Source organism: Quercus lobata, chromosome 2 (genome assembly GCF_001633185.2).
Source record: "Quercus lobata isolate SW786 chromosome 2, ValleyOak3.0 Primary Assembly, whole genome shotgun sequence".
NCBI lineage: Eukaryota > Viridiplantae > Streptophyta > Magnoliopsida > Fagales > Fagaceae > Quercus > Quercus lobata.
In genome coordinates, this window is record NC_044905.1 from 55,425,823 (window position 1) to 55,452,589 (window position 26,767).

Here is a 26,767-nt window from a genome sequence, read left to right on the forward strand (position 1 = left end):
TCTAGTTATATACGAAATCCTTGATTCATATTAATAATGAATAATAATAAAAATTCTTTTGGGAACTCCATAGATTTATGAAATCAGTTATGATTCCTAAAAGAGATACAAGTAACTAGGGATATTATGTAATTAATTGGTATACAAATATATATATAAGTCAACTAGGCAAGTCGAAAAAAGAGAAGGTTGAATCAAAATAATTCTTTTTAAAGTTCTATTTTTTTCAGAGGGCAATATGAATGTTCTATTATGTTATATCAACACACTAAAAGGCTTATACGATATATCCGGTGTGGAAGTTGGCCAACATTTCTATTGGAAAATAGGAGGTTTTCAAGTCCATGCCCAAGTAATTATTACTTCTTGGGTTGTAAGACTCACTAGTTTTTTACACCCCAATACTAATGCATTAGCAAAAATAAATAAATAAATAAAATAAAATTGTATCATACACACTGACACTCACTTTGTCTCTGCTACAATGGGCAAGGAAAACCGAAGCAACGCGTATCTTTGGGCCACCCTCTAACCATGTTTCACACCTCTCTACATCGCCTTCTTGCTGCACCACTTGAATAGCACTGCCGGCAACAACTCTCCGTCTCGTTACATAGCAGTCGACAATATTCACCTTAATTGTGGCCCCTACGGCAATTCAACCACATCAGATGGTCGGACCTGGATTGGAGACGAGAAGTCTATATTCTTCCCAGTTGAACAACCACAAAACAATGCATCTCTAACTACAAGTGTTGTGCAGCAATCCTCCTCTGCTACCCAACTACCCTATACAACAACCCGCTTATCTCTCTCCCCATTCAGCTATATATTCTCATCAGTCACTGCAGGCCAAAAATTCGTTGGACTATACTTCTACCCAGCTACATTCGACACCTTTGATCGCTCTAAACCCCGATTTTCTGTCAAAGCTGCACCTTTTACTCTTCTTCACAACTTTAATGCTTCACTTACAGCAGACGCTGATAGTGATTCTGGTGACACCATATTTAGAGAATTCTGTGTCAATATCGAGGAAGGTCAGAGGCTGAAGTTAACCTTAACTCCAAGCGATTCCAATTCATTTTCTTTTGTCAACAGAATTGAAATCTTGTCTATGTCTACTAATCTCTATTACACTCCGTCTGATGATCCAATGCTCCCTATTTCGGCCAACAGCAGCTATACCAAGTCTTAAACGGAACTGCTCTCGAGATGCTATACAGAATAAATGTTGGAGGGAAGTCCATCTCACCCAATGAAGATACAGGAATGTTCCGGAGCTGGAGTCCGGACGACAAGTACTTGACTGAAGATACATCATCTGTTTTAGTTGTTAACACAACTATTGAACTGCTCTTTACCAAAATACCTCCATACACTGCACCAGAAGATGTTTATCGGACTGCCCGAACTACGGGGATCAAGATGAGCCAAAACATCATTAAGAGCTGCAATCTTACTTGGGAATTTCCCGTAGATTCTCGGTTTAATTACCTTGTTAGGCTACACTTCTGCGAGATTCAATCAAAAATTTTTAAAGCGGGCGACCGAGCGTTTCTTATTTTCATAGCAAATCAAACCGCTGAGACAAAGTTCGACATGATCACATTGAGTGGTGAGCAAGGTATTCCTGTATATGTGGACTATGCTATACTGATGTTTGACAAAGACGACGAGAAGAAAATGAACCTCTCTATCGCCCTGTAAGCCAGTGTCTGGAATTCTTTTTACAGTGGTGCAATCTTGAACGGTATCGAAATCTTCAAACTAACTTAACTAAGCGACTCCAGTGGAAATCTCACCGGACCTAACCCCAATCCATTTTCGTTGACTCCTCTACAAAAGACAAAGTCTAACGATAGTGAAGACTCCAGTGGACAAACATTAACTGCCGTCGTTGGTGGCGGAGTTTCTTGCTTTATTATACTTTTGACTATCGGATTTTTTGTTCTTCGGTGGGCCAAGAGAAAGATGACTAATTGGAAAGGTCCATTTTGTTTCTATGCGAGGACCAAGTCAACAAAGACTCAGGGGTCAACGCTACCGTATTTATGCCGGTACTTCTCATTGATTGAGATTAAAGCAGCCACCAAAAACTTTGATCAAAATTCCATTATTGGTATTGGTGGGTTTGGTGACGTGTATAAAGGGTACATAAACATTGATGGTGTAGCCACCCCTGTTGCAATCAAACAATTGAAACCCGGTTCTCAACAAGGGTACCACGGATTCAAGACTGAGATTGAGATGCTATCTCAACTCCGCCACCATCATCTCGTTTCTTTGATTGGATATTGTAATGATGGTAATGAGATGATCCTCGTGTATGATTATATGGCCCGTGGGACTCTAAGTGATCATCTCTACAATACAGATAAACCACCTCTTCCATGGAATCAACACCTCCAAATTTGTATTGGTGCGGCAAGTGGGTTAAACTACTTGCATATAGGTGCTAAGCACCCCATCATTCATCGTGATGTGAAGACCACAAACATTTTATTGGACGAGAATTGGACAGCTAAGGTGTCCGATTTCGGGTTGTCAAAATTTGGTCCACTAGCACGTCCAAGGCCCATGTTAGCATAACGGTCAAAGGTAGTTTGGGGTATTTGGATCCGAAATATTATCGACGCCAACCATTAACGGAGAAGTCAGATGTGTACTCTTTTGGTGTGGTGTTGTTTGAAGTGTTGTGTGCAAGGCCACCCATCATGCATATGGTAGAGCACGAGGAGATGAGTCTAGCAAAGTGGGCCCCAAAATGCTATTGCAATGGAAAGCTTGATCAGATTGTTTTGATCCATTATTGAAGGCTGAAATTGAACCTGAATGTTTGAAGAAATTTTGTGAGATTGCGGTGAACTGTTTGCATGACTTTGGAATTGAACGACCATCGATGAATGATGTGGTGTGGGGTCTTGAGCTCGCATTGCAGTTGCAAGGGAGTGCAGAAAACGCTATCTTCCATGGGGAGCAAAGTTTTGCTAGTAAGGAATATCAGGATGGATTGATGTCGATGTTTTCTGAGATTATGAATCCTGAAGGTCTATGAAAGATATGCTAGCTAGCTGAATTTTGAAAGTTTTATTTAAGTGATGGTTGCAATCTTGCAGACTAGCACAAGTCATTTTATTTCACTTATGATTATTAAGAAACATAATAGTGGTAATGCAAATATCTGATAAGAATACTCAGCATAAACTTATAAGCGTTCTTATTGTAGTAATATTCAGTTGTATAAAATTATAATTGTACGTTTTTCTCGGACGTGACATAGAATTCTGAAATTTTGAAAACTAGAATAAGTACTTGTATTCATAAAATCAAGGCATAAATGTACTTTTAGTCCTTATATTTTGGGGTCATTTCTATTTTGGTCCCTACATTTTTATTTTACCACTTTTAGTCCCTAAACCAATTACCGTGTGACATTTAAGTCCTTACCGTCACCCAACTAACAAAAAAAGCTGACGTGGTTGACAACACATTAAAATAATAATTAAAAAATCTATTTAGGCATTAAAAAATGCCACATCAGCAACTAAATTAAAAAAAAAATTAATTTATTAATTTTTACTGAATAAAAAAAATTAAAAACAAAAAATCACATGAATTGAGATCTAAAAGTCCCTTAAACAAGAACAATAAGAACACAAATCCAACTTTAAGAACAAGAACATTATCCTTTATTTGACATTTTCTCTTTTTTTTTTTTCTTAGAAAACAAACACAAGATTAAGCAAGAACACAAACACAAATCCAGTAAGAACACAAACACAAACACAAATGCTGACAAATCCAGCAAGAACACAAACACAAATCCAGCAAGAATACAAACACAAACTCATCAATCCATCTTTAGCAAAACCATCAACAACCCAAAAAACACAAACACAAATCCAAAGAGATCCACGGCACAGTCCCCAGAATTATCAGATGGAAAAAAGGCAGATCCAATTCTCAGATCGGAGGTCCAGAACATTCTTAGTCGAACTAAAACAATTCTGTAACACAAGAATAAAAGGCAAATCCGATTCTCAGAGCTCATCGATCGGACCAGATCCTCTTTGGAAATGGATCGGAAAATGCAGCAGAGGAAACAACACCATCGTTGCTGTCGAGCCTCATCTCTCTCGCCTTCGCTTCCGCCTCCTCCTCCTCCGCTCAACAACCTTACTTCTCCGAGCTCCTCTCCTTCAATCTCGATCGTCTCCAAAAGGTTTTGGTTTTCTCTCTCTCTCTGCTTTTGTTTTGTTGTGTGAGAAAATTTTGATACAAAAATTTGTAGGGGTTTGAGATTCTTCGAGTTGATGTGGAGCGGATCCGGAGGCAAATGTAAGAGGTGGTTGTTGGAAGCTACCGAGCATTCATTGCCGCATCCGGTGCAAGTCTACTATTTAAGAAGTGTGGTGGTCGGGTTTTGGGTTTCAATGTGAGTTTGGTGATTGAAGAAGTGTGGGTTGTGGCTTCTGGGATTTGATGATTTTCTGGTTTTAAACTTTCTGGGCTTATGGCTTGGGGATTTGATGATTTTGCTGGGTTGAAAATGAGGGTTTTGAGATTTATGATTTCTTTTTTGAGCTGAATTTTTTGGGTTTTTTTTTTTTTTTTGTGTTTGTTTCTCAAGAAAAATTCTGGGGATGAACCCAAGGAACGTGAACATGTTCTTCAGAAAAAAAATTTATGAAAGAAATAAATTTTTTTATTTTAATTATCTTATTTTATTTTAAAAGAATTTAGAAAAAAGCATGAAAATGTCTTTTTTATTATTATTTTATGCTGACTTGGCATTTATTAAATAATAAATAAGTTTTTTATTATTATTTTATTCGCCACGTCAGCATTTACTGTGTCAACAGTGCACTTCGTTTGCCACGTCAGCTTTTTCTGTTAGTTGGGTGACGGTAAGGACTTAAATGTCACGCTTTAATTAGTTTAGGGACTAAAAGTGGTAAAATGAAAATGTAGGGACCAAAATAGAAATGACCCCAAAATGTAGGGACTAAAAATACATTTACTTTGAAAATCAAAATATCCATAATATTGAAGTGTTGTGTTCATAATCATAGTCGAATTGTTTTTATTTATAATTATTTTTTAACCTTATAATAAGAGACCAAGTATCTGGTGTCTTGCCAGAATTAGTGATTCAAGCTGTCTTATGTGGCAATTTAGTGGAATCATATGCTCATTTTAAGTGCCCTGCAGCAAGGCCATATGGCATGCCTGCAGCTGGGTTTTAAGATCTGGCACCCTTCAAATATTATTAAGCTCGTTCTAAATCCACCCATTCAGTTTCTGCCAGGTGATCAGCACTCAACAGCATAGGGAAGTGAATGAGATATGCTCCTTGCAAATGACATTCACTTTAATTGGATTCTATTTGGAATTTAAGAAACCATATTGTTCACAATGGGGGTGAGGTTAACATCATGGCTACCATCTGTGCCATCGAAAATAGAGTGAAAGAGTATTTGCTAGCTTTAGCTCATGAGGATGACATAGCTTAGAGTGAAGAAATGATTTCCTAGAAGCCCCCTCCTAGGAGTATGATAAATTTAAATGTGGATGCTGCTATTTTCGAATGACTTTACTACTTTGGCTGTGGTGACTAGGATGATTTTGGTGAGATGCTGAAGGTTTGGGCTATGTGCTCCAATCCAGGCTAAAGCACTTGCAATACTCAGGGCTTTACATATAGCCAGTTGAGAAAATTGGCTGCACATTGTTATAAAGGGAGATGAAAACCATGCTTTGATTCTCTGGCTGTGGAAGGCATTCAAGCTGACTAGTCTAATTAAACTGTTATTGGTAATATCTTAGAACTTAGTAATTCTTTTAATTGTTGCAGCTTTTACTGGATTAGGAGAATATTCAACTCTGTAGCTGATGTTACTACAAAACTAGCTATTAATCTTAGGAGTTCTTTTTGTTTGGAATAAGAATGATATTCCTGCTCATAGCTATACCTACACTCAATGGTGGAACCTCCTTTACTTTCTCAATAATAAAGTCTTTTACGTTTGTATTGGTTGGAAAATATTGTTCAGTTCCATACTTCCATACCATCTTGGATGTGTGTAGGTCTGATTGCTTCCTTGTGGTTCTGTAGTACTACAACAAAAGTGGACTACGGTGACGAAACCTTTCGTCACAATATGTTCTTATTTCGTCACCGAATACATATGGTGACAAAATGGTGACGAAACAGCATTCGTCACCTAAGCTCTGTCACAGAATGTATTGGTGACGAAAATGTTTCGTCACCAATAAAAAAATGATAGGTGACGAAATTTTTTTGTCACCAATAAAAAATGATAGGTGACAAAAGTTTTTCGTCACCTAATGTTTTCATCACTAAACCTTATTTTCAGTGATGGAATATTTAGTCACCAAATGTTTTTTTTTTTTCCAATTTCAATAGATTAAGTGATGAAGTTTTGCGTCACCGATTTTTTTTTTTTTTTAATTTCAATAGATCACGTGACGAATTATTTGTCATCACAAAGTAATTACAACCATTTATATACAAATGATGTCTTAGCTTCCAAACTTTACAAAAAATTATTTGAGTTCAAGTAGTCCCACAAAAGCTATCTTTTTGCCACCAATCCCATATCTGCACAAGTATAAAGGAAAATACATCAATAACAAACTAGACTACAAACCTATATCTTTGACAAGATGTACTACAACAAAAAAAGATTATTATTAGTAAGACAATGTAGAAAAAGTTCACAGAATACCAAATAACAAACTAGACAAAATATTCAAAATGCAACATCATATGAAGCCAAACTATCAAAGAAAGAAGACCCACAACATTCTCATCAAATAAAAACTAAACCCACATTACAAACCATGGAGAAATAAAAAAGAATGCAGAAAAAATCCCAATTTAAAATAAAACAAATAAAGTGAAATCCAAAACAAAAACCCAGCCACTATCATAAACACAAACCTAACCACCACAACGAATAAAAAATCTAGCCAACACTATTAAAAAAAAAAAAAAAAAAACTAGCCACCACCATTAAACAAAAACCACATCCACCACCATAAACAAAAAACCCACCACCACCATTAAACAAAAAACACAGCCACTACTATTAACACAAAAACTCAGTCACTACTATAAACAAAAAACCCAACCATCACAATTAACAAAAAACTCAGCCACCACAATAAACAAAAAAACCCACCACCACTATTAAACAAAAAAACCCAGCCACCACCATTAACACAAAAACCTAGCCACTACCATAAATAAAAAAACCCAATCACCATCATTAAACAAAAAGCATAACCACTACCATTAACACAAAAACCACCACCACCATTAAACAAAAAGCACAGCCACCACCATTAACACAAAAACTCAACCACTACCATAAACAAAAAACCCACCACCACCACCACCATTAAACAAAAAACACAGCCACCACCATTAACACAAAAACTCAGCCACTGCCATAAACAAAAAACCCAACCATCACAATAAACAAAAAAACCCACCACTAACATTAAACAAAAAACCTCAGCCACCACCATAAATAAAAAACCCACCACCACCATTAAACAAAAAACACAGTCACCACCATTAACACAAAAACACAGTCACTACCATAAACAAAAAACCCAGCCATCACAATAAACAAATAACCCACCACCAGCATTCAACAAAAAACCCAATCACCACCATAAACACAAAAACCCAACCACACAATAAACAAAAATCCAGCCACCATCATTAACACAAAACCCACCACCACCACAAACAAAAAACCCACCACCACTATTAAACAATATAGCAACATATACCATATACAAGCCCCAATACTAATGCTTTTAGGCAGGAAAATAAAACACTAACCAAGGTGTGTTCTATGGGACAAATTAACAAGAGAGACAGTAGCTTCAATGATTACACTAAGGCAAATCAAACAAGCAAGTCTAGAAAGATGAAACCTACGCATGTGAATCTACAAGAAACCAACAAAAGCTTCACTATTTTTAGGGTTAAAAAAAAAAAGATAAATCAACGTACTAAATTATAGTATTAAGTGCGCTAATAACAAAAAAAAAGGTAAATCAACTTACTAAATTATAGTATTAAATGCGCTAATCAAATTCAGATAAGTGCATCTTACTGCCAAATAAAAACAAAATTATATGTGAACGCACAAAATAGGTTCTCACAAAACCAAACACAAAAGGGCATGTTAAGGACACAATTGATAGTGAATAACCCATGATCTTCGTATGTTTATAAACATCATGCTATTCTAAATTAAGTAAAAGGTAATGAGAAAAACTAAGTACAATAAGGCCATGTAAACATCTCGCTATTCTAAATTAAGTACAAGGCAATGAGAAAAATTAAGTACAATAAGGCCAAACATAATAGGGATATCAACTTACATTTGATTGTTTCGGACTTACAGGCCTAAAGGGTTTGCTAAGAATCACCCTTCAATTCATCTGAATCTGAACCACTAGCATTATAACCTACCATATACCAACATATGAACTTTTAATTAGAAGAACAACAACTGAGAAAAAAAAAAAAGTAGATGTAAATTCAGACGACGTGTATGCAGCATTGGCACAGAGCTCATCTTAAAAGCAGGCAACATTCAAAAGACGAGTAAATTACCAATCAAAAAAACAAATGAATTAAAATGAAACAGCCACAAGACTTTTCCACAACAAGCAGTGCAAACAACATAATAAGAAAGGTGAACAATACAAGGCCTAAGGAAAAAAGCTGTGCATACCACAAACTTATCAATTCAGTACTTTCAAGAAAGAGGCCTAGAATAATGCAAGGATTATAATATCATATGTTATATACCCTCCCCTTATGCTCTCACTACACTTTAAACAGATTAAATTTATTAAGTTAATTTAAATTTACATAAAGCCCTATTGCCAAAGTTCCAATACGATTAAATTACTATTTACATGAAAATTGTATTATTAAAAGTTTGGAAAATCTGAAAAGAAATTAAACCTATTTATTTAAATAGGTTTGCTCATCTCCCACAATTTATAGTTTTAATAAAATGAATTGATCTTATTTTAGATATGAATTTTAATTAATCTGTGCACGACTAGTGAAATTATATATCCAAACACCTTATAAATAAATAAGAACAAACTATTATATAGATTTTTATTTTAAAAAAAAAAAGCGTACAATACAATCTCCAAATACCAAGGTTTTTGCTAATTCATGATAACTCAATATATTAAACACATACACGTATACAACACTACAAAATATTATGGATCCATAGAGCAAATAATTACTATTCATTTATAGAAATTGTTGGGCAATCAATCAGAAGGCATTTATTGCTATTACTATGCAAAGACTTCAAAAATAATCCCAAAATCCATACTTTAAAATGGCACACACAGAAAATCAGATCTGATATTTAACTTCATAAACTTTTGCAGAGAGAGGATCGATGAGAGAGAGAGCTTACCAGTCTTTTTGGGAGAGGCTAAGAGGCGTGGGTCTGTCTATGGGAGGAGAAAGAGAGAGTAATAGTGTTTTGTTCACACAAACAAAGAAAGGTAAACCTTAGCTACAATTCTTAGACGTTATTCCTCATATACCTCACTTAAGATTTTATTACGTGGCTTTTTTCTCATGAATAAAAGTTTATTTTTAAAATTAAGTAGCCACATAGAAAAATTATAAGAGAGAAACTTAAGCAACAATACTATACAGGAATTTTATCCAATAAAATATAATGAAAAAAAAAAAAAAAAAAACCTAAAAAATTTAGAGCCCGCCTAAAAATTGGTCACCGCGCAAAAAGAAATCAAAAAAATTCACTACATGCTATTCACTACTCAAAAGAAAAAACTGAACTTCTACTTTCAGTTTACAAAGTGTGTGCTTCACTGCTTTACTAGTCTGCTAGTCCTATTTGTGTACACAACAAATGAATGAGAGCCACACCTTTGTTTTTGAGTTTTTAATATAGAATGAATGAGAGCCACGTAATTTTGATATTTTTTAAGCCTTTACTTTTAGTTTTTGTCTTATTTGCAACACTGGACATTACACTTTTTTTTTTTTTTTTTTTGGTTAAGTGTATGTTGTAATACTACTTCTCAAAAACATTATAATATTATATATATATATATATATATATATACCACTACTACTTGATAATTATGATTTAGCTTTGTTATTCACGGAATTTAGTTTTTTTTTTTTTTCTTATGATAATTATGATTAAAAAAAATAGTAGTTTTAACTAATTAAGTGAATAAATTTAAAAAGTACTTAATTTTTCTCTAAAATTAATTCATTAATATATTATACACATATAAATAAATAATAAACATTTTATTTTTAAGATTACAATTCAACATATGCGATGGTCCATTTTGAAGAAAAATAATTAAATCTAAATGAAAAGTATCACTAAATGTTACATTTTTACATTTTTCTATTTTTATTTTCTAAATATAAGATGTGAAAACTCACATAAATCTTTTACAAATTTTTACCTACATATTATTAGTAATAAAATTATTATATTTTTATTTTATAATTATAAAATAAATATTTATGACGTCACCGGTCGAACCAAAAAATTGGTAACCAGTAACTTTTTTGGTTCTTTCGTATCGGTTTTTAAAACCATGGTAGGCACTATCATGGTTTTAATAATTGGACCAAACTTGCTGATTCAACCAGAAACCGATCATAGATCCAGTCTGGTTATAACTAAAAACCGAAAAATAGTAAAAACCCAAGATTGACTAGGAATCGGCTGATCAACCGTGAAAACCGAAAACCAAGACTGCTCAACCAATTTTTGAACATTTCTGTTAAGATGCCAAAATGATCCCGATGTCATAGTTGTTAGAGCAATCAAAATTCACATCAAATTAAGAAATATAGGGCTGGATTCAAGTTATACCTGATGTAACTCTAAAAAATGATACACCACCCAATAACTTAATATTGAATTCATATTTTGAAAATCCAACTGTTGAATTACATATACTATATGTTCTTAACATGCATGCAAATTTTCATGCCAATCGGGTGTAACTTACCATTTGATCTTTAAATTCATCTTTTATGCGTTATTTTAAACTACAAAAATTTGAATTTAAACAATTGATTGATGACATGACTATTAATTTTTTACCACCTTTAAATTTTGTAAGCTTGAAAAATATATGAAGATAATTTAATTTAATGGCAAATTTGTCAAAATTCACATTGAATTAAGAAATATAGGGCTAGGTTCAAGTTACACTTATTGTAACTCTAAAAAATGTTACACCACCTGATAACTTATTATTGAATACATATTTTGAAAATCCAACCGTTGGATTACATGATCTATATGTTCTTAACATGCATGCCAATTTTTATGCTAATCTGGTGTAATTTACCATTTGATCTTTAAACTCATTTTTTATGCGTTATTTTAAACTACAAAAACTTAAATTTCGACAATTGATTAATGACATGCCTATTAATTTTTTATCACCTTGAAATTTTGTAAGCATGAAAATAATGTAATCTAACGGTAGATTTGTCAAAATTTACATCGAATTAAGAAATACAGGTCTAGGTTCAAGTTATACCTAATGTAACTTTAAAAAATGTTACACCACCCGATAACATATTATTGAATTCATATTTTCAAAATCTAACCATTGGATTACATGTTCTTTATGTTCTTAACATGCATGCTAATTTTCATACCAATCGGATGTAGTTTACCATTTAATCTCTAAACTCATTTTTTATGCGTTATTTTAAACTACAAAAACTTGAATTTAGACAATTGATTGATGACATGCCTATTAATCTTTGATCACCTTGAAATTTTGAATGTATGAAAATATATATGAATATAATGTAATCTAACGATAGATTTGTCAAAATTCACATCGAATTACGAAATATAGGGCTGGGTTCAAGTTACAGCTGATGTAACTTTAAAAAATGTTACACCACCCAATAGCTTATTATTGAATGCATATTTTGAAAATCCAACCGTTGAATTACATAATCTATATGTTCTTAACATGCATCCAAATTTTCATGCCAATCGGGTGTAACTTACCATTTGATCTTTAAATTCATCTTTTATGCGTTATTTTAAACTACAAAAACTAGAATTTAAACAATTGATTGATGACATGACTATTAATCTTTGATCACTTTGAAATTTTGCAAGCTTGAAAAATATATGAAGATAACTTAATCTAACGGTAAATTTGTCAAAATTTACATTGAATTAAGAAATATAGGGCTGGGTTCAAGTTACACATGATGTAACTCTAAAAAATGTTACACCACCCGATATCTTATTATTGAAGGCATATTTTGAAAATCCAATCGTTGGATTACATTATCTATATGTTCTTAACATGCATGCCAATTTTCATGCCAATTTGGTGTAATTTACCATTTGATCTTTAAACTCATTTTTTATGCGTTATTTTAAACTATAAAAACTTGAATTTAGACAATTGATTGATGACATGCCTATTAATTTTTGATTACCTTGAAATTTTGTAGGCATGAAACATATATGAAGATAATGTAATCTAACAGTAGATTTGTCAAAATTCACATCGAATTAATAAATATAGGTCTGGGTTCAAGTTACACCTGATGTAACTCTAAAAAATGTTACACCACTCAATAACTTATTATTGAATTCACATTTTGAAAATCTAACCATTGCATTACATGTTTTTTACGTTCTTAACATGCATGCCAATTTTCATGCCAATCGGATGTAGTTTACCATTTGATCTTTAAACTCATCTTTTATGCGTTATTTTAAACTACAAAAACTTGAATTTAGACAATTGATTGATGACATGTCTATTAATCTTTGATTACCTTGAAATTTTGTAAGCATGAAAAATATATGAAAATAATGTAATCTAACGATAGATTTGTCAAAATTCACATCGAATTACGAGATATAAGGCTGGGTTCAATTTACAGCTAATGTAACTCTAAAAAATGTTACACCACCCAATAGCTTATTATTGAATTCATATTATGAAAATCCAACCGTTGAATTACATCTTATATATATTCTTAACATGCATGTTAATTTTCATGCCAATCGGATGTAGTTTACCATTTGATCTTTAAACTCATCTTTTATGCGTTATTTTCAACTACAAAAGCTTTAATTTAAATAATTGATTGATGACATGACTATTAATTTTTTATCACCTTGAAATTTTGAATGTATGAAAATATATATGAAGATAATGTAATCTACGGTAAATTTGTCAAAATTCACATTGAATTAAGAAATATAAGGTTGAGTTCAAGTTACACCTAATATAACTCTAAAAAATATTACACCACCCAATAGCTTATTATTGAATTCATATTTTGAAAATCCAACCGTTGGATTACATATTCTATATGTTCTTAACATGCATGCCAATTTTCATGTCAATCAGGTGTAATTTACCATTTCATCTTTAAACTCATATTTTTTACGTTATTTTAAACTACAAAAACTTGAATTTAGACAATTGATTGATGACATACCTATTAATCTTTGATCACATTGAAATTTTATAAGCATAAAAAATATATGAAGATAATGTAATCTAGCGGTAGATTTATCAAAATTCACATCGAATTAAGAATTATAGGGTTGGGTTCAAGTTACACCTAATGTAACTCTAAAAAATATTACATCACCCAATAACTTATTATTGATTTCATATTTTGAAAATCCAACCGTTGGATTACATGTTCTATATGACCTTAACATGCATGCCAATTTTCATGTCAATCGGATGTAATTTACCCATTATTATCCATTTAACTAATTAAATCTAACCTAAACCTAACTCAACCAAATTATTATGGGTAAGCCCTAACCCACCCAATTACCCAATAATCAAAATTACCAAATTGCCCCTAAAACTTGCAAATAACCAAAATACTCCTAAAATCCTCTGAAATTGCCGAAATGCACCCTAAACCTTAAAAATGATCAAAATCCCTCTAAAATCATAAAATTGCCAAAATACTCCTAAAACTTAAAACATTACCAAAATATCCCCGGAAACTAATAAAAATACCAAAATACCCCCCCAAAACTAAAAATGACAAAAATACGTCCTAAACCTAAGAATTGACCGAAATACTCCCCAAAACCTAAAAATTACCAAAATACCCATGAAACCTAAAATGACCAAAATACCCTCACAATATGAAAATTGCCAAAATACCCCCCTAAACCTAAAAAATAACTGAAAATACCCTAAAAATCTTAAAAAATGACCAAAATACCCCTGAAACTTATAAAAAATCCAAAATACCCCATAAACCTAAAAAAATGACCAAAATAGCCAGAAATTATAAAAATGAGTATTTTGGTCATTTTAGGGTATTTTGGTCATTTTTAGGTTTGAGGGTATTTCGATCATCTTTTAGGTTTAAGGTGTATTTTTATCATCATATAGGTTTTAGGGCCATTTTTGTCATTTTATAGGTTTCAGAGGTATTTTAGTCATTTTTTTTGGGTTTTGAGGGGTATTTTGGTCATTTTTTACTATTAGGGGTATTTTGGTAATTTTCAAGCATCAAGGCTATTTCGGTTAGTTTTTAGGTTTCAGAGGTATTTTGGTTAGTCTTTTAGGTTTAGGGTATTTCGATCATCTTTTAGGTTTAGGGTGTATTTTTATCATCATATAGGTTTTAGGGCCATTTTTGTCATTTTATAGGTTTCAGGGGGTATTTTAGTCATTTTTTGGGTTTTGAGGGGTATTTTGGTCATTTTTTAAAATTAGGGGTGTTTTGGTAATTTTCAAGCATCCAGGCTATTTCAGTCAGTTTTTAGGTTTTAGATGTATTTTGGTTAGTCTTTGGTTAAACAATAGGTGACGAAAATTTATTTCGTCACCAAAAACACCTACATTCTAATATTGGGTGACGAATTTATAATTTCGTCACCTCTAGTAAGTCTTTGGTGACGCAAATATTTCGTCACCAATTTGTACATCTTTGGTGACGAAATATTGATTTTGTCACCAATTGGTACATCTTTGGTGACGAAATATTGATTTCATCACGAATTGTAAAATTTTTATAATATTTGGTGATGAATTCTTCTTTTCCTCACTAAATGTTATCATTTGGTGACGAAATTGTTTATCCTCACTAGATTTCGTTACCATAGCCCACTTTTGTTGTAGTTTTGGTTTTAATGAAAGCTTCAGTTTATCAACCCAAAAAAAGGAAAAAAGAAAAGGTACAGTAAGCTTTTGCATACCAAGTCCAAGGCAAATACTTTAGATGGTTGGAGAAGATTTTTGACATATATACGTACGTGCCTCATTTCATTTGAAGCCATGAACAGTTGCTTAATATCTAAAACTACATTGAATTTTTTTAGAAGATAAAACTCTTACTCACTCCAACAGTTGCTAATGTAATACTGAATACCTCTCATTGGCTGTAATCAAGCTGGAAGCTCATTAGGGACTCTCAAGTCTAACCAATGGGTGTTTGGTACACCCACTCAAACACACATTTTTAATTTTTAAATAATATTAAACGTATTTCCATACACTTTTTCACCCACATGTATTTTCACACATGTTTTTAAACAATAAAACACATGTACCAAACACGCCCTCAATTTCTAGTTTAAAATTTGATTGAAATATGAAACAAATTTTTATTATTAGTTTCAAAAGTAGAATACAATGTCCCATGTAATATCTAACTTAAACCTATATTCTCTTTCTTGCTCACTGAAAGAAAAATATAGGATGACTTCTGTTGGGACTGGGTTCGCGCACTTCTTTCGTGGTAGAAGTGGATTCAAGCCCAACTAGCCCAATACAATAAATTTGTAGAGAGTAAGTTCGAGAGCTAGGTTTTAGCGAGGATTGCAACGATCGGACATGGTCATGAATGGGTTGAATAACAAATACGCAGGCTAAAACGGGAAACTTCGTCCTCGAGCCTCTCGTCCAAGGAGCTTAATGTTCTTATTATTTCTTTTACACTAGGTTACAATGGTTCTAGAGACGATACATAATGCTACTCCCCTCTCTCTCTCTCTTTTTATCCCCCCTCCTTTCATGGAGGAATTCTTACATTATATAGCCCTTCTCAGTTGATCCTGACCTTCCACCTGTTGATCAGGCAGGTAACTACTTGAGTGCTTGTCCCATCAGCCGTCTTCCCCCACCTTCTGTTAGTTGCAGCAACCAAAGCCACATTGTTAAGGGGTCATTTCCCCATTAATGCGGCCAGGACGTTTGTTGGCGCATTCAATGCGGAGGTGACAGTTTTTCCTTGAACCGCTCCTACACTGTACCCCCGTACGTGTCCTACTGTACTCGCCCTTTCTTCTGGGAGTGCTCTGGGGGCTGCCTTTGATGGCGTGCCGTTCTTTCCTTCTAGGTTTTGGGATGCCGAGGACAGGATCGTCCTCGGTTACATCTCTAGGTCATTTGGACTTTCGTTGCACTTCCTCGGCAACATCTCTCTTCGGCACGGGCCTTGGGCCCTAGTGTAAAGTGGGCCGAGATCACAAATTCTCTGGCCCCACAATAGCCCCTCAAAATCCTGCTGTTCGACTCCTCGGACGGAGATGAGGGTTTTGATGACATCAGGCCTCTGTCATGGCTTGTCAATCCTTGTCATCTATCAGTACCAGAGCCTCTTCGTCTGCCCAAGACACGTTCCTGGCGCCTTTGTATGTGAAGCGCGTCTTTATTAAATGCGGGCGGCTCTGTGCTCCCCACGTTCAACAGTGCGATGGTAATCTAACGGTGGAGATTTCCTTACCTTTATGGGCGGGAAAATCCGCACAGTTACTTTTAATGGAAGGTATAAATAATCTTTAGAACTGATTTGTCTCTTCACTTTCGCACTTAAGAGTTCTGGCGCACATATCCTGGGTTCAGTCAAGCTTCCAGCCAAACTCAAGTCTCTCTCCAGCATAAAAAGCCCGTCTGAGGAACTTTTCCTCCTTTCTATAAGTTTTCTGCTCTCACTAACTCGTGTTTCGTCTCTTTTCGGTTTATCTTTCTCTTGTTCCTCTCCTTCTCCTGTCATCTCCTGAGTCTCTTTAGCAATTTCTAGAGATGGGTAAATTAAAAAAGTTGGTTGAGACCGAGGAGGCGATGGAAAAGTTCATCGCCGACTATAGAATACCTCCCAATGTGGGTTTGAGGTACTGGAAGGAGGGGGAGTGACATTTTAAGAGAAGAACGGGCGAGGTGGTGATTCCCCTTCTCGCCTTTATAGAAGGGGGTGTGAGAATCCTTATGGGGCCGGTAATGAGGGATTACCTTAGGCATTTCCGATTAGCTCCCACCTAGTGCGCTACTAATGTGTTTAGGATCCTAGGTTGTGTGGACACTTTAAACGAAAAAATGGGGCTAAGACTAACCCATCATGATGTAAACTGGTGCTACAACCTCCAACATTTGAGAGACAAATCCTACTACATGAAGACGAGAGACGATAGAGTTCAGCTAATCCAGTGCCTCCCCGAGTCCAGCAAAGGATTGAACAAGGACTTTCTTATTATATCTGGGGAGTGGCACGATGGCCTTCCTTGCCCAACTGTGGAGGGAGAACCAAGTGGGGTGTAGAGAGTAGGCGGTTGCTAATCTTTTGTGCCGTCTTAATTTGTATGGTTCGGTTACTAACTATGAACATGCCTTCTTTTTACAGATCTACACGCCTTTCGCCGTCACTTTCATCTGACCAATCGAGAGGATTTGGACACCGTTCTCAAGGCGGCGGTTTTTGTAAACGAAGAGGACAACCAAGTCAGAGCCGCTCACAAAATCTTAGGGTACGATCCTATCCAGAAATCATTTGCCGCCCCGAAGCACGTGATCAGAGCTAACAATCCTCGGCTTTAGAAAATCACTGTAGCCGAGCATGGGTTTTTGATCTCTGAAGGATCTCTTGTCCCGAAGGGCATCCCGTTGGTGGGCTCTTCTCCATCCCACCAAGCAGTGGAGGACGAGGGTGATTTGGGTTTATCCAAAGAGGGGTTCGATGTATTTGACCAAGCTGATCCATCCGAGGATCCTTCCGGTGACCTGGGTGACCCTGACTTGTTCGAGGCGGAACTATTGTCAATGGGAATATCTTCTCAGGCAGAGATAGGTTTTAAGAGAAAGCCCCCAACCAGCTTATTCAACCTGATTGAGGGCCAGTCGGGGAAGGGTGTACAGGGAAAGTCGCAATCTAGTGTTCCAACTCCCCCACCATAGCCCCAGCCTGTCCAGACTAGGTCTTCTCCTTCCCGATCGCAGTCACAATCTCCCCGACCCAAACTTCCTACCCCTCCTCAATCTACTTTGCCTATTCAGCCTGAGCCCATCAACCCAAAGAGGAAGAAGAGTTCCAAGGGTAAGGAGCCAATGGACTGGGGGAAATCTCGCTCCTTTCGAGAGGAGGACGAAGCCCCGCGAGCTCAAAAACAATTAAAGATTAGGCATCAAGGCTAGGGGAAAAGGGTCAATGCCCAATCCGCGCCCAATCTGCGCCCAATGCTTGGCTTCCTGCCTCAATGCTCCACGGGGAGCCACTGATGGAAGATGCATCCATGAGGAGCTTTCGAGAGGACGAAGGCGCTTATGTGGCCGATGCATTGGAGAGGACCCTGCAGCTCCCCACTGACATGAACGAGTTGAAGAATATGAGGATGCAGGAGGTTTTCCTCAGCATGAAGAGGTACCTGGGTATGGTAAGGCTCCTAATACCTGTGACTCCGTCGACTTTTGCTCCTAGATTTTCATTCATGATGTGTTTGTTTCAATTGGCAGGCCGTCCAGGCCACTTATAGGCTCAAGGATGAGGCTAAGGGGTAGAGTAAGTCCGTAGAACTTGAGCGTAATAAGCGTATAGAGGCTGCGTGAACCCTTAAAAATTCCAAGGCTGACCTCACGAAGGCCAGAGAGGATTTAAAGGAGATGACCAAAGCCAGGGATAGTGCTGAGGCAGGCCTGGCCAGTGCCCAAAAACAGGCCGAGGACCAGACGAGGCGCTTGCTCGCTGCCGAGGAGCAATTGGAGATCGCCAATGAGCAGATCGATGATTTAAAGAAGAAACTGACCGAGGCAGAAGAGGCTAAAGGCGTTATGGAATGGGCCAGGGACGAAGTCGTGAGGGCCAAGACAGAGGCTGAGTTTGCCAAGACGAAGGCCGAGACCTCCAAGGACAAAGCCGAGGATGAGGCTTACGATGCGGGGGTGGCTGATACCTAGGCCATCCTTAAAGCTCAAATCCCTGGTGTATGCAGGCTATACTGCTTCCAGGTTTGGAATGAAGCCCTCAAACGAGCTGGGGTGGAGGCTTCGTCCGACCTGTGGAAGGCGAAGAAGGTGTACTACCCTCCGACCATCCGTGAGACCGCCTCCGCCAGCTCCGAGGCTGTGAGCGCTCCACAAGAGGCTGAGGCTACTCAGCCAGAAGCTGCTCAGTTCGTTTCCACTCCTGACGAGCCAACTAAGGGAGGAGAGCTTCATGGGGTGACAGAAACTCCTGGAGGTCTGAATTCTGAGGTGTCCTAGGAGGCTGCCAAGTCCACAGTCTCAGGTCTCTGATGCCGAGGAGCCGGCCCTCTTGGTTCAGCCCCTTTAGACCATTCCCCTTGCTGATGTCTCTAAGTGCCTTAAAGTTAATCTTGCTCAGCCTCCCCAGGAAGGGGATGTCTCCTAGGGTCTCGAGGCTAATCCTGCTCGGTCTCTCCAGGAAGGGGATGTCTCCCAGGGTCCTGAGGCTAATCCTGCTCAGCCTCCTCAGGAAGTGGCCAAAACAAAGTTAAAGAAGTAGGAGCCCTGGCCAACTTTTGTATTTGTTTTTAGTTTAGCTGTTAATTAGTTTCCCTTTTGTTTTGAGGACCTTGGAATTTGCTTGTAATTAAACTCTTTGACCATATGTATGAAATTCCTTTCTTCCTTTTTCCTTTAAATTATACGTTTGTTGCCTTTGCCGATATTACTATTGCTGCGAATCTCATGGTTTTTGAATTAGTTATCTTAACATGTATGAATGGTTGTGCATATGATATATTTGGAATTACATCCCAGAATTCTAACTTACCCACGCCCATGGGACGCTGAGTTTGCGTCTACACATGTTTCTAGGGAGCTAAGTGCATAATCCAAGGTGTCGAGCGTGTTCTTAGGCCATGTCTGGTACTTAGATTTTCTTGGAGTATCTAGTTTCCCCATAGGTTTGAGTCCGAGGACCATGCAAGACCTTAGTTCTGTCTAGCATTTAGATTTTCTTGGAGTGTCTAGTTCCCCCATAGGTTTGAGTCCGAGGACTATGTAAGACCTTGATTCTGTCTAGCACTTAGATTTTCTTGGAGTGTCTAGTTTCCCCATAGGTTTGAGTTCGAGAACCATGCAAGACCTTGGTTCTGTTTAGCACTTAGATTTTCTTGAAGTGTCTAGTTTCCCCATAGGTTTGAGTCCGAGGACCATGCAAGACCTTGATTCTGTCTAGCACTTAGATTTTCTTGGAGTGTCTAGTTTCCCCATAGGTTTGAGTCCGAGGACCATGCAAGACCTTGATTCTGTCTAGCACTTAGATTTTCTTGGAGTGTCTAGTTTCCCCATAGGTTTGAGTCCGAGGACCATACAAGACCTTGGTTCTGTCTAGCACTTAGACGGTTGCTAGGATGTGAGACATATAATCGTAATAGACTTAAAATTTGAATTAGGGAAATGTTGTTATTAATAATAATACTTTCTCAGGTTATTTACATTCCACGGACGAGGTGCAGCCCTTTCATCTAAGTCTTCTAGGTAGAAAGCTCCTATTCCCGCGACTGAAGTAATTCGGTATGGCCCTTCCTAATTGGGTCCCAGCTTTCTCCAAGACGGATTCTTCGCAGCACCTACAACTTTCCTCAGCACTAAATCTCCTGGTGCTAGCGGCCTGAGCTTCATGTTGGCATTATAACCTTGTTTGAGCTTCTGGTGGTAATAGGCTAAATGGATCGTTGCCTTTTCTCTTCGTTCGTCGATCAGGTCCAGGTTCTTCCCCAGTAGTTCATCGTTACTGTCCGGGGTGAAGGACTTCGTCCTCAGTGTTGGGAAGTTTGCCTTTAGGGGGATAACAGCCTCAGCCCCATAGGTCAAGGCAAAAGGTGTCTCCCTTGTGGACCGACGTGGAGTAGCTCAATAAGTCCATAAGACGTGCAGCAGCTCTTCTACCCATCTTCCCTTAGCGTCGTCCAGTCTCCTCTTAAGCCCATTAACTATGACCTTGTTGACGACCTTGGCTTAACCGTTCCCTTAAGGATAAGCTGGAGTTAAGTACCTATTAATGATCCCCAGCTCGCAGTATTATTTTCTGAAGGCCTTACTATCAAACTGGAGTCCATTATCTGAAATGAGGGTGCGAGGGACCCCGAATCGTGTGACGATATTTCTCTAAATGAATTTCTTAGCATCCACGTCTCTGATGTTGGCCAGGGGCTCGACTTCGACCCACTTGGTGAAGTAATCCGTGCCGACCAGTAGATACCTCTTATTTTCCACTGCCTTCAGGAAAGGTCCCACAATATCCAAGCCCCACTGGGCGAACGGCCATGGGCTGGATAGAGGGTTAAGGATCCCGCCCAGTTGATGAATATTTGGGGCGAACCTTTGGCACTGGTCACACTTCTTAATGTACTCTAGGGCTTCCCTCTGCATCCCCAGCCACTAATATCCCTGAGTAATGGCCCCGTGGGATAGGGATCTTCCTCCTGTGTGACTCCTGCAGATCCCTTCGTGCAGCTCCTCGAGCAGTAACTCTGATGCCTCAGGGTGGACGCACAGTAAATATGGTCCGGAGTATGAACGTTTGTACAGTTTGTGGTTCTCGGACAGCCAGAACCGGGGAGCTTTTCTTCGTATTTTTTCCGCCTCCAACCTTTCCTCGGGCAAGATGTCGTCTTTGAGGTACCTCACCATAGGGTCCATCCAGTTGGGGCCCACCCTGACCTCATGAACAGGGACCATGCCTTTCACTCCTTCATTTGTTCTATCCAGATGCTCGACAAGAATAATTCGAGGCAGATCCCCTACCGAGGATGTGGTAAGCGTGGCCAGTGAGTCTGCATGAGTGTTTCCACTTCTGGAGACGTGCAATAGGCTGAAGAGATCGAAGCCCGACTGCAAGCATTTTACCCGACTTAGGTACTCTTGCATCCTCACATCTCTGGCCTCTAATTCCCCCTTTACCTGGCCCACTACCTGTCTTGAGTCCGAGATCATCTCCACGGCCTTTCCCCCCATTTTCTGTACCATGGCGATTCCTTGTAGCAGGGCCTCGTACTCAGCTTCGTTATTCGTGGCCGGGAACCTAAGTCTGAGGGACTTCTCTATGACAGTTTGCTCAGGAGATATTAGGACTAGCCCCATTCCGAATCCCCTTTGATTTGCTGCACCATCAATGTACACCTTCCAACGTGGGGGGTCCTGGTGCAAAGATTACTCCAACTGATTTTCCATCCATGTTCTGCTCCTTTGCTACTATTCCCACTAGTGGTTCAGCAAATTCGGCCATTAAGCCAACCAGGACTTGGCCCTTTATAGAGGTCCGGGGCATGTACTTAATGTCGAAAGCCCCCAGAACCATGTTCCATATGGCGATCCTTCCAATGTAATCCGCGGTCCATAGTACAGACTTCAAGGGTTGTTGGGTTAGGACAACCACCGTGTGGGCTTGGAAGTAATGGGGAAGCTTCCGCGTGGCGTGGACTACAGCCAGTATGGCCTTCTCCAAGGGTGGGTATCTGACCTCAGCTTCATGCAGTGCCTTACTCACGTAATAGACCGGCTTTTGGATGCCCTTGTCATCCCGTATTAGTACTAAGCTCACAGCATGGGGGACCACAACAATATATGCGTACAGGACTTCATCGGCCTCGGGGCTAGACATGATAGGTGGTTGGGATAGGTACTTCTTGAGTTGCTGGAAGGCCACAACACAGTCCTCGGACCACTCAAACCCCTTCCACTTGTTGATCAAGAGACAGAATGGTCTACATCTGTCCGCCGACCTGGAAATGAATCGGTTACGGGCTACGATCATCCCTGTGAGCTTTTGGACCTCCTTTGCATTTCATGGTGGTTTCAGGTCGTTTATAGCCTTGATCTGGTCAAGGTTAACCTCGATTCCCTTATGAGTAATCATGTAGCCCAAAAATTTGCCTGATCCCACGCCAAACGAGCATTTGGAAGCATTTAAGCACAGCTTGTGCTTCCTTAAGATGCCAAAGGTGCTGTCGAGGTCCCCTAAATGTTTGGACACCGCTTTACTCTTCACCACCATGTCATCGACATAGATTTCGATGTTCTTACCCAATTGTGGCTCGAACATTCTCGTCATCATCCGTTGATAAGTGGATCCTACGTTCTTTAGACCAAACGGCATTACCTTGTAGTGGTAGTTCCCAGTAGGTGTTACGAAAGCCGTTTTCTCCTGATCCTCCAATGCCAGCGGTATTTGATGATAGCCTTGAAAGGTGTCTAAGAAGCTCATCCGAGGATAACCTACTATCGCATCGACTAGTTGGTCTATCCGAGGCATTGGGAAGGGGTCCTTAGGGCACGCCTTATTTAGGTCTATGAAGTCCACGCAAACTCGCCACTTCCCACTTTTCTTCTTGACCACCATAGTGTTGGCCAACCATTCGGGGTAAAAAACTTCTTTGATAGCCCCTGCACGCTTAAGCTTCGCCACCTCGTCTCTAATCGCATCAGCGTGCTCTCTCGACGGGCGACGAGGCGGCTGCTTCTTAGGAATGATGGACGGTTGACATTGAAATGGTGACAGATGAAGGCCGGGTCGATCCCGGGAGCATCGTAGGTGTCCCAGGCAAACACATTGATGTTTCTTTTAAGGAACTCAATCAATTCCTCCTTCTCCTGAAGAGGCAGCTAAGCCCCTACCCGAAAGAACTTCTCCGGATTGCCGCCAATAACCACTTCTTCCAGGTCTTCGCATTTCGCCTCATCGGCGGCTATGTCAGGGGGCGAAGTCAGGACCTTTGATTGATATAAGCTCTTTTCAGCAGAGGCCGAGGACTTCGCATTGAGTCGATGGGAGATAGCAGCCACCACACAATGCCTTGCCATGGACTGGCTCCCACAGATTTCGCGGACTTTGTCCCCCAACGGGAATTTCAACTTCTGATGCAAGGAGGAGGCGACAGCTCCTAGTGTGTGGAGCCAGGGTCTGCCGACGATGGCCGTATAGGGAGAGTAGGTGTCCACCACGATAAAGTTTACTTCCATCGTCTCTAGGCCGGTCTGGATGGGTAGCCTAACATGTCCTTTGGGCCAACGAGCTTCCCATCGAAGGTTATCAAAGGGGAGCTATAGGGCGTCAGATCCTCCGATTTTAATCCCAGCCCCTTGTAGAGATCGGGGTACATGACCTCGGCAGCATTGCCACCATCCACCATCACCCTTTTCACATCGTAGCCTCCGATTCTGAGAGTGATCACCAGCGCGTCGTCATGGGGTTGGATGGTACCGTCCATATCTTCTTCTGAAAAGCTTAAGGCCAAGTGAAAATTCCTTCTGGCCCTTTTCGGCTCTGATTGGGACTCCCTGGCAGGCAGCTGGGACATAGATAATACTCGAGAAGGGCGCGCGCCTGTTCTTCCTGGGGCGGCCAGGATTACATTGATCGTCCCTACGGGCGGCTTTAGGGTAGCGTCTCTCTGGGGTTCCTGATGGGTCTGACCTTGATGACCACTAGAATGATGCAGGAGGTGCTTCAGCTTTCCTTCTCGGATGAGCTGGTCTAGGGGGTTCCAAAGGTTCTTGCAATCCTCCGTGGTATGCCCGTGGTCCTGATGATATTGGCAATAGAAGTTCTGATTGTGCTTCGTGGACTCTCCGACCATCTTATTTGGCCATCTAAAGTATGGCTCGCCCTTGATCTTCTCCAACACCCGGTGTACTGGTTCTCGGAATACAGCGTTAACAGTTTGAGTGTTGGTTGCTCCGGATTGCCCTATGAAATCTCTCCTCGGGCGGTTGTTGTTGTATCGGTCTGACCTGAAATCCCTCATCTCCTAGGGGATAACCTTCTCTTTTCCTTTACCCTACAACTGGTCTTCCTCTACCCGTTTATATTTGTCAATTCGGTCCATCAACTGGTGCACACTGGTGGCAGGTTTGCCTGTCAACGACTTCCTCAAGCCGTGCTCGGCCGGGAGGCTACTTTTGAAGGTGCTGATGGTGACTTCGTCAAAATTGCCTTCCAGTTCGTTAAACATTTCCCAATAACGGTCCGAGTAGGCTTTTAGAGTTTCTCCATCATGCATGAACAACGATAATAACGCACTCAGGGGCCGAGGGGCTCTGCTGTTCGTAACGAAACGGGAGCCAAAGGCTTGGGTTAGCTGCCTATACGAATCTATGGAATTCGTCTTTAGGCCATTGAACCATCTCATCGCCACAGGTCCCAAGCTGGATGGGAAAACCTTGCACATTAGCGCCTTGTCCCTAGAATAGACAGTCATCCTTTAGTTAAACTGGCTCACATGCTCCACGGGGTCTGTTTTGCCGTTATAAAGGGTGAAGGTCGGCTGCTGGAATCGTCGAGGAAGCGTAGCCCCTTTTATGCGGAGCATGAAGGGTGATTTGGAGACCTGGTCCAGTGCCTTGCTTATGGCATTGTTTCCCGAGCCCCTAGGAGATGGGCTTTTACGTTCGCGCCTCCGGAAATGCTCTTATTTGTGGGAGAAGGTCTCGCTTGGAGGAGTCCTCGATCTTTGCCTATAATTGTCATCACTTTCGTCATCGAAGGGTATGTCATGCCTGGAATGGGATGGCCTTCGTTGTGCATGGTACAACTTCATCTTCAAGTCTTCTATCTCTTGCCGCATGGCCTGCTTATCATTCTGTCTCTGGGATGCATGGCTCTTAACTTGTTCTGGTTGCGTGACCCGGTTGTTGTTTTGTCTCTGGAGCACATGGTTGCCCACACGAGAATGGCTTTTGCTGGTTTGAGCGGTGTTCACACTTCCCTCCCAGAACCTTCCATTTTCTTCATTTCAAGTACGCTCAGGGTTGGAGAAATTACCCTGTTGTTGGGGTTTGGCTGGTTCAGGCTGATGGGAGCCTGCTTGATGAAGGCCTGATCCTGCCATGCTTGATTGTTGTCCTTACTAACACACAAACTCTCCCCATAGACGACGCCAATTGTAGGGACTAGGTTCGCACACTTCTTTCGTGATAGAAGTGGATTCAAACCCAACTAGCTCAATACAATAAATTTGTAGAGAGTAGGTTCGAGAGCTAGGTTTTAGCGAGGATTGCAACGACCGGACATGGTCATGAATGGGTTGAATAACAAATACGCAGGCTAAAACGGGAAACTTCGTCCGAGGAGCTTAATGTTCTTATTATTTCTTTTACGCTAGGTTACAATGGTCCTAGAGACGATACATAATGCTACTCACCTCTCTTTCTCTCTTTTTCTCCCCCCTCCTTTCATGGAGGAATTCTTACATTATATAGCCCTTCTCAATTGATCCTGACCTTCCATCTGTTGATCAGGCAGATAACTACTTGAGTGCTTATCCCATCAGCCGGCTTCCTACCTTCTATTAGTTGCAGCAACTGAAGCCACACTGTTCAGGGGTCATTTCCCCATTAATGCGGCCAGGACGTTTGTTGGCGCATTCAATGTGGAGGTGACAGCTTTTTCTTGAATCGCTCCTACACTGTACCCCCG

General features: G+C 39.4%; 1 protein-coding gene, 1 long non-coding RNA gene and 1 pseudogene across 2 annotated transcripts; 1 reads left to right on the forward strand and 2 right to left on the reverse strand.

Moving 5' to 3' along the window:
- Positions 1-538: 538 nt before the first annotated feature.
- Positions 539-3,123, forward strand: LOC115966647 (annotated as a pseudogene).
- A 3,369-nt stretch (positions 3,124-6,492) lies between these two features.
- Positions 6,493-9,780, reverse strand: LOC115974204. The gene is made up of 3 exons (XR_004087854.1): positions 9,498-9,780; positions 8,428-8,514; positions 6,493-6,625 (listed from the first exon to the last, which is right to left on the reverse strand). It is a non-coding gene; the product is annotated as an uncharacterized LOC115974204 (long non-coding RNA).
- A 14,537-nt stretch (positions 9,781-24,317) lies between these two features.
- On the reverse strand, positions 24,318-25,097 carry LOC115966656. Its single transcript, XM_031085847.1, has one exon. It carries the CDS (start codon positions 25,095-25,097, stop codon positions 24,318-24,320), a length of 780 nt encoding a protein of 259 aa, XP_030941707.1.
- Between the last annotated feature and the right edge of the window lie 1,670 nt (positions 25,098-26,767).

Excerpts from the sequence above, each read along its gene's own strand:
- LOC115966656 (XM_031085847.1), bottom strand. The coding sequence starts at position 25,097 with ATGAGGGATTTCAGGTCAGACCGATACAACAACAACCGCCCGAGGAGA.